The 13340-nt window shown below is 39.5% G+C and overlaps 1 protein-coding gene across 3 annotated transcripts in view; it reads right to left on the bottom strand.

The window, feature by feature from the left end:
- Positions 1-12919, bottom strand: part of SLC6A15 (solute carrier family 6 member 15) — a 1002329-nt gene extending 989410 nt beyond the window's left edge. For 2 of the 3 annotated variants that reach the window (XR_007888453.1, XM_051608987.1), the window contains exons 1-2: positions 12860-12919; positions 2381-2852 (exon numbers count right to left, since the gene is read on the bottom strand). Coding sequence is in view for 2 of the 3 variants with exons in the window: in XM_051608987.1 (XP_051464947.1) it covers positions 2381-2669 (289 nt within the window). In the remaining variant the exon portion in view is untranslated. Of the gene's footprint in view, positions 1-2380; positions 2853-12487; positions 12641-12859 lie in introns of those variants that run through there. The other variant, XM_051608988.1, reaches the window with a different exon arrangement.
- Positions 12920-13340: the final 421 nt, after the last annotated feature.

Here is a 13340-nt window from a genome sequence, read left to right as displayed (position 1 = left end):
CTTTTCAACATGCTCCCCTTGCCTGATGGTATTTGTCAGATGAGTTCCTTAAGACAGGAGATAAAATGAAAAATATTTGGACAACACTGCTGCTGGAGACCTAGCCATATGCTTCACTTGAATACAAACCCACAGAAAGGCCGTCTACCTTAGACTCAAGAGACTTCAGCAGGTATTTATAGTAAAGCTTTCTCAACAAAAGATTACAGAACAGTTCTGACACTTATATTTACAATGGATTGCACAAAACCACTCTAATTTTACCTAGAATGATACATACATGAAATGTGTAGCAGAGAACTAGAACCTCATTTAAAACGTGCATAGTTTTTTTCACCACGTGTTCGAACTTTTCCTTTTCTCTCTCTATTCGTTTACATACTTGTGAGAATTACCTGCCCATTGGCACACACATATACAGGCACTAACGAACTTTATATGTTTCAATGTTTTATATCACCTTCTCCATCTTGCATTACGACTACCTTGAAAACCAAGTAAGATTTAGCTCTAAGGATCACTGCCTTTTTTCTGTTTTTCTGAAGGCTGCAACATACTAAAATGTTGCAAAATTATTGTTAAATACACCCTTGTCTCAGTCACATATAGAAAACATTGTCTCCACAGATTATGTTATATACCCAAGTTCCTGCAATGATAGCACAGGGGAAAACATTTAATTTTAACCTGGAATTACTCCATATTTACTGTTTCCAGTTTGATTAATGAAGTACAGTAATCCCTGAAGGTTTATGTTGTTTTTTTCCCCTAATATGTGAAATTAATTAATTTAACACATTTATATTTTATTTGAATTAAATTCAGTCTCACTGGCAGAGTAACTTTAAAAGCACCTGACAGCATGAAACCAATAGCTTATGAGGTGCATACCAACAGATCTTTTCTGTTGGTTCAAAGAAGAATCCAATGGGTTTGCAAAATTAGTAACTACCTACATTAAACAAAGTCTTTCACAAACAACTGTAATTCATCATCCTTGAGGCAACAGCTTGACACCATACTCAGGGCGAAATGATACAGAATATACACTCATTAAACTATGAATCAGTTTGTCTTAAAAACTGTTAAGAAATGCATTAATTTTTTCAACTCATACATTTTCAATTCTATACTGTGTCTAGTAGACTACAGGAGATTGCCATCCACTGAAAAGCTATGTTTTTTGAGAAACTACATTCAACAAGTTTTCTCAGTTACTATTACACTTACAGTTGAAGAAAATTTTAGATTCCACACAAATTGTTAGATAATGACTTTTTCTACAGAATAAAGGAGAAAAAACAGGAAGAAAAAAATACCATAATGAGATATGAAAGAATTTAGACTTTATCCTGGAGATGGAATACTTGAAAGCATACATTCCATTTTTTCTGCTTGAACTGACTGAGAAAACTAAATACAGTTCTACTCCAATTATATTCTAGGCTCATTTCTATACTCCTCAATTTCATCAGTTTTGCCATTCAGCTTTTAAAATCCAGCATGAATAAACTGCTGTTCTTTATTTTCTATTCTATAGTACAGATTCACTTTTTGTATCATAAAAATGATAGATTTCTTTTAAATTCAGCAAAGTAACTAGCCAAAATAAGATATGCATGAACATAGCACACTAATCAGGCATTCACAGAGGAAGGAAGGTCTCCAGCCTCACTCTTCACACTACATTCAAGACCATAGATGGACAGCTAACAAGTAAACAGCTTGATGTTATTGTTCTAAGTGAAAGGAAACTTGTTGTTTACAAAACTATTTAGGAAAATAATTAACTATGTAACAGCAAAACCAGATGCATTCTCTTAATGTAATTATTTAAATTATTCATTAGCAGTAAAAAATTCCTTTTCACTGCTATGAGATGTCCTTGTTCTAGAAGCAAGTAAATAGTGATCAAATAGCTTAGGAGCTAAAAGCAATTAAAAAGTAACGGTGTGAAGCACAGTACCACTAAATACAAAAGACCAAATACTGCTTTTGTCTTTAAAGTACATGCAGATCTAATGCCTTGATTTATTGCCCAAGTACTATAATGAACACTGTAGCAAAACAATAGTCAAGTCCTAGATAATGCAAACCTTCCATTTATACATGTTTTGCTTACCCACTGGTTTGACCACTAGTTAAGGTCATATCAAGAACCTTCTCCCCTAAAATGAGGAAATGGAATCTTAGAGGAATCTTATACTTAACAGATGTGTCTAAATAAAGAGAATGTGGGTTTTTCCTCATAGGCCCTGGCAAAAATTCACAGAAAAAACTGATATGCTGAAGCAGGTTTTGCTGTGATTATCTCTGCTAACCTTGAAATCTGGAAGGTTAGCTTCATCATTTAGCTACAACTAGCTATTACAGGACTTACCTCCACCATTTTTCTGACACAGATATGGGAATCGCCAAACATTGCCCAATCCCACAGAAAAACCAACTTGTGCCAGAATATACTGAAGTTTGCTGTTCCAAGCAGGTCTTTCATCTTCTACATCTGAGCCTTCTTCAACATCCGTATCTTTTTCTTCCTGATCATCAACCATAAGTTCACTTTTCTTAAAGGCATCATCAGAAGAGTCTTCATTAGAGAGAAGGTCCTTAACTGACTCAATGACCTCATCATCTAGTTCTCTTTTCACTACCTTGCTGTTCTTGGGCATTTGTAATATAAGAAAAACAGTAAGGAAGTTCAGCTAAGGCAGACAAGTGCCAAAGAAAGCCCTCCCTCTGCTTGGCCAAAAATATTGAAGAAACAGACTGAAGATGATGCCTGATGGGTCCTTGATAGAAGGCAATCAAGAGTAAGTACTTCTGTTCCTGAATGTTTGTTCTACTGAAAGTATCTGTGAAAAAATACAAAAAGGTTATTGAAGTATTTATTATGCAGAAGAAAATTACTTTAGAAACCATATGCTTTCGTTTACCTATTTTTGCTTATATCAATTATTTGACAAGAGAAGAAAAGAGTAAAAAAGGATATTAAACCACTCCCAAATTGTAGGAATTGAGTCCACTGGTTGGTCTTAAATATTCACTTGCTGAGGATTGTTTTCATTTGGTTTTTTACTTACTGAAGACTGATAGGCTATTTGTTCATACTTTGACATCATAACAAGATTACTCTTACCAGGTAAAAATGGAGTATGTACTTCACATAAAACGTAGGAGCTCAATTCCATTACTTCCCAATTTAACAGCTGTACTTGAATTTATTAAAGATACATTTTAAACAAAGTAGATTTAAGTTTTTCAGACCTAGTGCTTCAAATGCAAGGTTGCCTTATTTCCCTGTATTCTTCATCAAGGAATGTATAATCACAATCACATTTTCAAAGCAGAAATGCTCATCTCTTATGAGCTTTGATGTTTTTGATAGTTTCTTACAAATAGGAAATAATTAAACATATCTGTAACACCTGAAAGCAAATCTATTTAAAAAGCCTGCTGTTTCAAACACGTGTGTACAGGCACAAAAATGCCTGTGTTTGAGTATGTGTTTCACTTTACCAAAATGAATCATTTAAAAAGACAGATAGACTTGTGCTTGCAGCTGCCATGCTGAAGGTAGCCATAAGATTTTTGGGAGGAATGTTTTTCAATAAATTCTTCACTTCTATCCCATGTGATTAACATGGGATAAAACTAGTATGTGCACAGCCACCTGCACAAGTAAGAGTCTTAAAAGACATTTAGATTATGTGTGAAGCTTCATGAAAAACCTTAAGAGGGAAAACAGAAGCAGTCTAATAAAGAACTGCTAGCTGATGAGAATCAGAAATTACCCGAGGATACATGAGACCTTTCAGCTTTTGCTTATGGACTTGCTGCAACATCTGGTCCATAGGATGAAGGCTGTTACGCTCTGATGAAATAGCACACACTGAGGAACTGCAAGGTATAACTGAACAACAATTGCACAATAATTGAGTTGAAGCACCTCACACTGCTGCAGGTTAAAACACTGAAACCCAGCCCACAGCTTACTAAGGTGAGATTTGAAAACAGCAGACCTAAAACCTCCTTCACCACAAGTACTATCACCAACCACATGGCTGACAGGACAATTACCTTTCCCAATAGCTTCCAAAGATTTGGAAGTTGAACTTCATTCCATTTGCCTACTGAACTCCACTTTAACCTCTTCTCATTCATTCCCTAGACTCCCATCATTGCCTACTCACTTTCACTCTCCCTCTTGTTACTACCTCCTCTCAGCAACCCCAGCTCTGGCAGTCAGCCCAAATTTTTTAAATCACAGTAGAGCCTACAGGCTTGTGATCTGCTTCATGCTCACCACAGTCTCTGGAAGGGTTCACAATCCTATAAATCTTCTTTCTAACATGGGAGGGAATGACGGCTTCAGTTTGACTGATAGCAGTTCTTTAAAAAAAAAAAAAGTTAAGACAACAGAGAAATCCTAATACTGTATCCTGTATATCTGGGCTAAACAAATGTTCAGTCCTCTTTTTATGTGTTTTGTCTTCTAGGTTGTAAATTCTTCCAAGGATTACACTCTCTTCTAGCCCACTTATGGGTTCAGTGACTCTTAGCTCTGACTGAGATATCTAGGTAGAATCAGAATACAAACACCAGTAGTACATTAAGATGAAACCTCTAAGCAGTTCTGGTGGAGCTTTGGGACTGTAAACCACAGTATTGGTACTTCAATTACTACTTTTAGATGCATTTCAAACTTTTTTTTTTCCTTTAATTCTACTGATGTAAATTAGAGCAGCTTCTCGGTTCCAGTTACTACTAATGATTTCAGAGAATACCTTAAAATGAAACCATTTTCTCTGTATTTAATGTAACAGCTGCATAAGCGAAACTACATCAATATTTGTCTCTAGGTCTTAAATCCTTTTCTAACTGCAATAAGCCAAAGGTATTTTCAGTTTAAAAGGCACAAGCCATCTATCAGTACTTATTTAAGTGTTTTAAAAGGTCATATATGTATTATTTTAGATACAGCAGCTTGCAGGACAGCAACATGATTTATCTGGAGCTCTCACTGATGACTCAATTCCAACAGAAATTGCATCATTCTGTCCTGTCATGCATTAAACATTGCATTACTACACTTCAGAATAAACTGGGCTTGGTACCTCTAGCATAGTATCATATTAATTTCCACTTCACTAACCTTCCATTAATCAGTATGTTATCCATAGCACTATCACTGTATAAAGCTGCATTACTTGCAGGGCTTAAGAAAACATGGGAGGCATGCTCAGAAGACTAGTGCTTGGTTCTAAGAGAATCTGTTTCCTAATTGAATATGTATCATTGGTCAGACTGCATCAAGGATGCAGGATAGTCCTTCAGAATTCATCACAAAACCACAGGTGGTCTCTGACTGCCAGATTTAACAACTAGACTAACTAATTTAACTCAAGACTAAAGGAGTCAGCACCAAATTAAATTAGGAGACCTACCTCACCACACACTACCATCACGTACAAATGCTCAAAGCATGATCCCAGCTGGTTTGTACAAGGAGTCTGCCGTTCCATGCTCGACACTTGCTGAACACACTTTAAGACATGCATAGAAGCCTCTCTCTTTGATCTGAATTAAACCTGCACAGTGGGTGGGTACCAAACCACTCAGCCCGGGCTAGGTCTAGGTATGAACACTCCCAAGTTAAGACAGAATAGGGAGATACCTAGTGAAGTTGTTCACTACCACGGTTTGGCTAAATACAAACCACTGAAAAAGCTCCTTTTTTTTTTTTTTTTTTTTTCTTTTTCATATCACAGTACTGAACTTCAGCACTCTGGCCAATAAAATGCTATTTTGGGTTCCCCTGTTGTTTGAATCTAGTCCAGTATTGAACTGAGGTTCTTCATTAGCATCAAACAGTAATTAGGAAATAGCACACCAAATTCTGTTACAGTGCTCTTTCAGTTAGTCCCACTACTATCTTCTACAAAGCCTTGTGCAGTAATACAGCATTATGTGATACGACTGTTTCTGCTAAGTAGCACTAAAAAATCTAGTAAATACAGTGGCTTGTTGTGTAATGAACTACAGAATTCGTATCATAGACTCAACCATTACTGGAACAATTTACTGGAATAATAATAAACTCCCAGTCCTAAATCTTGTGATGGATTTTAAAATACTGCTATCCTACACCATTAACAGAACCTTGGATTAAAAGTGAAATGCCTAAAATATAACTTAGCCTTATTAAAGCTGTTTGTTTGGGGCTGTTTAGTTTTATTTTTATTACTTTTTTTCCTACCTTACATCTAGATCATGGAATTTTATCAATTGACTTTACTCTGCTTTCCAGGCAGTCTCACTCCTCCTTTTCATAACTCAAATGTTGTCATGTGTCAGATGGAAACATCGAAGGGATTTTTTTTTTTTTTTAATCATTTACTGAGCAATATAATATTTCTTTGGACTTTTCCACAACTGAAATGAACAAATAAATATGGCATTCCTATTCTTATACAATATCCTCTTTTTAAAAAAACCTGCAGTTTATCATAACCTGACAAGCGTCTGTATTGTTTAAGGGGATTTAACAGAATGGAAATTGCTGAACTGTACATGGTTCAGTTGGAAGAACAATTATAAAATTATTCTGTCACTGAATTAACACTAATCAATAATCTGAGTTAGCATAAACTTTTGGAAACACCTTACTAAATCAAACAAATCAGCCAGATTTTTATGATGTCTCATAAGCATGGTCCTTGATATGTTAAAACCTCTGTTTTTTTCTCATACTGAAAGATAAAACAGTGAGTCTTTTTTGACACATCAAGCAAACTGCAGACCCAAGGTTTCTTTCTCAGAACACAGTGAGAATTTTGTTATTTTCTTTTACAGAAGAAGAATTGAGCCTTAACGCATCAGCATGCAGTAAAGTAACCTGATTAGACTGCCACATTATTAGCAGATTAAGCAATAATAATCCCCTGTGACAGGGAATTCATACCCAAATTAGCTCCCTGGGAGAGCTGGGCTTGCTATAGAACTTCTACTGCAGCCTCAGGCCCACATTCAGGAACACTGGCAGAGGGAGATAAGACCTGTAAGGCTGACCTAACTGCAAGTGTTTGTAGTTAAGACGTCATTAGTCCATAGCACTGAAAGACACACTGAAAAATTTTGCTGCATACTCTTTTCTCCCAGTCTTCTTACACACAACGTGTAGCAAGGGAGTCATTTTAGTTCTGTCCAACGCTGCCTGCTCCCCTTCACTATTACATCATTAATTAATCTTATGCCAAGCTTGCTTCCGCCTCATCTCTATTAGAAAGAAGAGCATACCAATATACAGACACTTAGTAGATGAACATTGTACTTCTAGTTCTTTCAACTCCGTAGTATCAGTAAATACTTAAAAGTTGAGGCTGGAGACTTTCACAACATGTACAGAAAAATACATACAAAAACCTCACTTGCTTACAGATTTGAAAGTATAATGAGTACAACTGCTCCATGTTCTTGCAGTTACAGCACAAGTCTCTATAAGAAGCCATTTGTAAAGCAATTTCATGTTTAAAACATCCCAAAATACTATTTTAACAACTGATACTTTTCTGACACATATTAAACCTAGATTATTTTTACATTGTATTCCTTCTTAAAACCAGCACACTTCTCTGAAAAGTAAAGGCAAGTAAGCCCTCCATTCTTTTCTAATACTGTGTATTTTATTTTATTATTTTTACATCTGATGAAAGTGCAGCAATCCAGCAAAATTCTCTACATTCCAATTTTGAAGTGTTAGGAAATGCATGCACAACGGGAACAACTGATACAGAAAAAGTAAAATCAAAGTTTTAGGAGCAAAGGACTGCTGCGAGTCTGCAAAACAGAATCTAGCCATTGGTGCATATAGGATGGCAGAAATAGCTAATGACCATCATATTTGAGTGAGAAAGAAAGAGGGAAAGGGGACTGTGGGAGCAAAACAGGTTTCATGGGATTACCGTGATTGTGAAGAATGGCTATCACTGGAGGAATCTGTGTACAGATAATTGTTTCAGCAAGAGTCACGCTGTGTTACTGTACTCATTGCACAGACTAAATTACTGCTGCAATGCAGCACAGTGTTCTTTGGCAGAAGTAAGAATATGTACCATAGCCTTTCTGCCTTGTCAAGCTCACATTTATCTATCCACTGAAGAAGCCATTAATCTGCTCTTCAGCATGAACTGCATGATCTAACATTTTTGCCCTAGCTAGTTTAATGTGGCCTGTCAGTAACATATATAGATTCAATAGGTAGTTAATCATAATGAAAGATAATTACAGTCTATACAATGAAATTGACATTCCCCTGCATTCTTCAGCAATCGTATATGAGACATGCTAAAGCATGTTACACATACTACATTACATTGTAAAAAAACATAAGAGCTTGTTGGGCTACAGAAGACTTGAAAGGAGTAGTAAACATGCTTTGTTTTGATGCTGGCATCCCTATAATAAAGCAGTGAGACTACAGAAAAATTATTTAAAGATGAAAGATTAAATTCACACCTGCTGCATATATGGGTAGTTATACAGAGTTCAGTGATACTGCATCTGTTTAATACTGTTGGGAAAATTGTTTTCAGTTTCTACAAAATGTTCTTTGTGACTATCTCACATCAAGAACCTGCAGAGTCTCAAACATAGACAACTCCTCTCCCATGTTAGTCTCCTTGACTTTTACTTACTGGCGAGTACTTTCTACTGTTAAAAGACAAACACAATAATTTGACAAGAATAGCAAGATTTCATTGTCAGAATTGTTCGTTTTCAATAGATTTGATCTTAACAATTTGTGTGACTTCTTTAAAATCACTGGACAAACAGAAATATGCTAAAGAGAGTCCCAGAATTACTAAGGCTGGAAAAGACCTTTAAGGTCATCAAGTCCAGCCTATTATGAACGTTACAAGCTAGAGATTTAACATGTCACTTTTTTATTTTCACTGGATGCAATCTCTTCAGACTTTATCGGCCTTTCTGTAGCTTCTCACAGATTTCTCAGTATTTTCTTCTAATAAATCAACTTCACTGAAATACTTCAGACTTACATGATGTGCTAACTGTCATTTCCTTTGCAGATGGAGAAAATGTATCACTTACTCTGCAGTCCTTTGCTATATAGAGTGTATTAAAGCATCATACTTAGTAGTCGCCACTCCTCCAGCTGAAGCTGACTGAAGTAATCTTAATTCTGACAATACTCAAGCATTGAATGGTAAGTTGAAAAGGAGTAACTGCTGGCAACTTCAAACAAAATCCAAGTTCACCATATAAGCTTCAAAAGGATCACAACTTTATGATAAAATCTTATCATGCTCCTGAGATGGGAGATGACATAAAAATTGCAAAATGAAGTACCAAAAGTTAGGCATTATCAGATATATACTTGCTCTGAGACCTTAATTATTTCTGGTCTGCACTTCTAGATGTATTAATAAGCAAATCAAGCTGTTCTTCAGAAGAATTTATGTCATTTGTCTGTTTTTCATACACAAGCAGAAAAACTGAATGGTTCATATACAGGTTAGCAGAAATATTGCTTCTCCTCAAATCTTATTATTTAGTTCTATAAATCATGCTTTCAAACTATGTTACAGTAAATCCCTATGAATTTAAAAATAGTATTATTAATATAAATTCCACTACAGAAGACCCAGCATGATAAACTTCCAATTTCAATTTCCCATACCTTCTCTATTTTGGCTTAATAAGAGCATGCTGAATCATTAGCACTGCAGTACACTTGAAATGCAAAAATAATATCAGTTGCCAGAAATGAAAAACTCTTTTCCCCATGTGGGAAATTGACTACTGGCACTGTGATCTAGATTCAATGCACTGTTGTACACAGCATTACCTGAACTTTTTAAATTTTCTTTCTCCCATACAGAAAACAAGGAAGCCCTATTCTTAAGAGTGAAGGATAAGAACAAATTGGTCTATTTCAGCACAGGCTTCTGGGAAGCTCAGCCCAGTTGTTGCCATTGCCTGAAGCACCCACTCTGGCAGTTACTGTTGCTCTTTCACACCATTTTTGTATGGGCTTGTCAGGTTTTGTGCAACCAGCTCTTCAGGAAAATAGTGCTCAGTTACCATTTGTTGATGGTGCTTTTTTCAAGATCATTTCCCAAGTAACGGCAAAGTTACACTGATTCCAATTTCAAGTAAGAAGGTAGCTACTTAAGTTTTGAGATGCCACCTGCTGATAAATTGAAGTTATTGTGCAGATAACTGAAAATTCAGAGATCTTTGAAGTCACATGGAAAAGTTGCTACTGGTAATATCATTTTTATAATCCACTGCCATGGTAATGTATAAACTTCATAAGCAAAAGATCGAAATCTGTTTTTCCAAAATCAACAGTTACTTTGCCTTTTAGAGCAAGAACGTTATTCCTTGATGTAAGTAAGTCAGCGCAGTGGAAAGAAGGTGGGGACACAGGTCAACATACTTACTTTGTATTTACTTTTGGTTGTACACTAGAAAATCTCAGAAAAAAATCTGTCTTCCTAAAGATTCCTACCTACAAATACTTCTCAAGTGATGTATTTCCATACCAAGCATGCAGCAACTATGCCAATATATCTTAACAACGCAATTTATTCCAAAGGAATAGCTAGAATAAGTAGATTGTGCTTCTGAATAACTTGCATTTTTTTTCTTCTTTTCTGATAAATTCAACATTTTAAAACTTCTGTGTGTACAGTCTTTTGCAATACACAGCAGAGAAAAGAGACCTGACAAAGCTGTTCAATCTATACGGTCCTCATCTGCAATACTACTATTTCACTTGCTTGCCTGTAAGAAAAAAGAAAACCGTAAGAATGATAAGATACTAAAGGACAACAAGAATCAGTTTATGCTGCAAAATTAGTTCCAAAAAGCCTTAATGGTTCCACTTATTCACTTTCACTATTGGTGGCACATCCAAACAGCTATGAAGTGGCTTAGTTTTTCACACACAGATCAAAACCAATGAAATTTTTTCTTCTTGAATCTCAAACGTAGAGCTGAGCCCAAAGGGAGTGTTCGGTATGCACCGACGGCAGGCTGCGATTATAGCATTATCTTAATGTGGTCTACATGTAAACCAAAATCTTATATATTAGTCCAGAAAAAATTATGCAATCTTTGAAAATGTATTTATTTAGTTTCCTTTTCAATGAGATATTCATAATAGGAAAAAAAAAACCTTACTTAAGAGAAAAAGCCCGAGTATGTTGTCATAGTTTTTTTTATTCAAATGGAGTAAGCTGTCTCTGCATAATACATCCAGTGCACACATCCATGACATCCAATAACAAAAATCTTTACTTCTTTCAGACTTTAATTTGGAGGTGGAAAAAGTGATTTGCATCCCTGTCCTACAGGATGTCACAGTGACATATTGATGGTGACACACTTTTTGAAAATAATTAGGCTTCTCTTAGAAATCAGTAAATATTACAGCAGTGAGTTTTTTACGTAGCAATACCACACAGAAAATAAAATGGCTGATGGGGATGAGGTCTTGACTACAACATCTTCTACAAAATATACTAAGTACAATTTCCTTAAACAGAACAAATCCCATTGCAAGCTCTCATGTGGCAGGCCACTGTGACTGTGCAGACATATTTCAATCATCTTGTTCACTTCCATAAGAAAAGCAAAGCCTTGCAAAGAAATTCTGGCTCGCTCTAATACTAGAAAATTTGGAACTAAACCAGCCAATATGTATATGGGAAATAAGAAGAATTACTAAGAAAATAGAAGAGGAAAAAAACCAACAACATACTGGGAAAAACTGTAGGTATGAATCTACCCTGTGGACATGCCGTAGTAGACAGAGGACTGCAACCATTAAAATCCTAAATAGAAAATACACCCAAGAAGCACAAAGGTTGAGAACAGGTCCTCATTACCATACCCACCCAAACATGGCTGACACCAGGGTGCACTAGCCCCCAGCCCTCCGGAGCCGCTCCAGCCTGCGCGGGGCGAGGGATGCGGTGGCGGCGGTGGGAGGAACCTGCGCGGGGCCCCGCGGGCGACGCCCACGCTCCGCGGCAGCAATGCAGCGCCCGGGCAGCACGGCGGGCTCCCCACCTCCCTCCTGCGCCTCCGCCCAGCCCTCAACACGGCGACCACAGCCCTACTGCCGCTCTTCCCTCTGCCTCGCACGCTCTCGCCAGCACAAGGCGCGGATGGCCGCGGCTCCTGGCGTGACTGGCGATGTCCCTGCTCCCTCCTCTGCCAGAACGGGCAGGCTCGCCCCGTTCCCTAGGAGCTCGGAGCCACCCGCGCAGCGAGCTCTCCCGTGATGGAGACAGCCCTCGCCCCCTGAAACACGCGCTACGCGTACATTTAAGGTGTTTTACGCAACACGCGCGAGATGAATGAAATTTCTGTTACTCATGGTATAAAAAAAGATGTAAATCCCCCGCCCCTCCCAATAATAAGAATTATAAAAGCAGCCTCGTACATCCTTATAACCTACCGCCGAGTTAAAACACATGGCCGCCTTCCAGCGGGCGCTCGCTATTGTCTCCCGAGGGGCCGGTTCTCTCCCTGGGAGCGAGAGGCTGGCGCCGTGGAGAACGTAGCCTCCCCGAGGGGGTACCGGGGGTAACCCCCCTGCGCCCGGCAGGAAAGCGGACACCGGGCGGAAAAGAACCCCCCCTCCCTGGCACATCCTGTCCCTTCCCGCCCGGCGCCCCACGCCAGGCGGTGGGCCGGCCATTCCCCCCGCGCCCCTAACCGCACGGCAGGGCTGGCAAAGCGCGGGTCGCGGCGGCTCCCAGCCCGCCCGCCCGCTCCCTCGCTCTCTCTCTCGCTCGCCCTCCGCAGCCGACGCCGCGCCTCGCCTTACCTCCGCCCGCGGGGCTCGCCGGGCGCCGGCTGCGGGGAGGGGGGGCCGGGTGCTCCCTCGGGTAAGGGGTAGCGAGCGAGGCCGTGCGGGCGCGCGGCTCGGCAGCGGGCAGGCGGCGGCAGCAGGCACACGTGCCCAACCCTCGCTGCGACGGCGTTTAAAGACAGACATAAAAGCGGCGGGGGGAGAGGAAGGGGAGGGCAGCGCCGGGCCGGGGGAGCCGCACCTCCTGACGCAGGGAGGAGCCCCCCTCCCCGCCCCACCCCGCCTGCAGCAGCATCTCCCTCGCCGGAGGCGGGTGGGAGGAGGCCGAGGCGGCAGCGGGAGGAAGAGAAGGTGGCATTGTCACCGGCCGCGGTGCCAACATGCCTGGGGCTCCGCTCTGTCACCGTGGGTGCCCTGTCCTGTGCCGCCTCCCACCCGGACGCGCGACAGTCATAGTGTCCCCGCGCCTTGTGTGCCGCACACATGGGCTACGAGC

Source organism: Apus apus, chromosome 1 (genome assembly GCF_020740795.1).
Source record: "Apus apus isolate bApuApu2 chromosome 1, bApuApu2.pri.cur, whole genome shotgun sequence".
NCBI classification, from domain to species: domain Eukaryota; kingdom Metazoa; phylum Chordata; class Aves; order Apodiformes; family Apodidae; genus Apus; species Apus apus.
The sequence above is the reverse complement of the archived record's forward strand: the minus strand, read 5'-3'. Positions and strand labels throughout refer to the sequence as shown.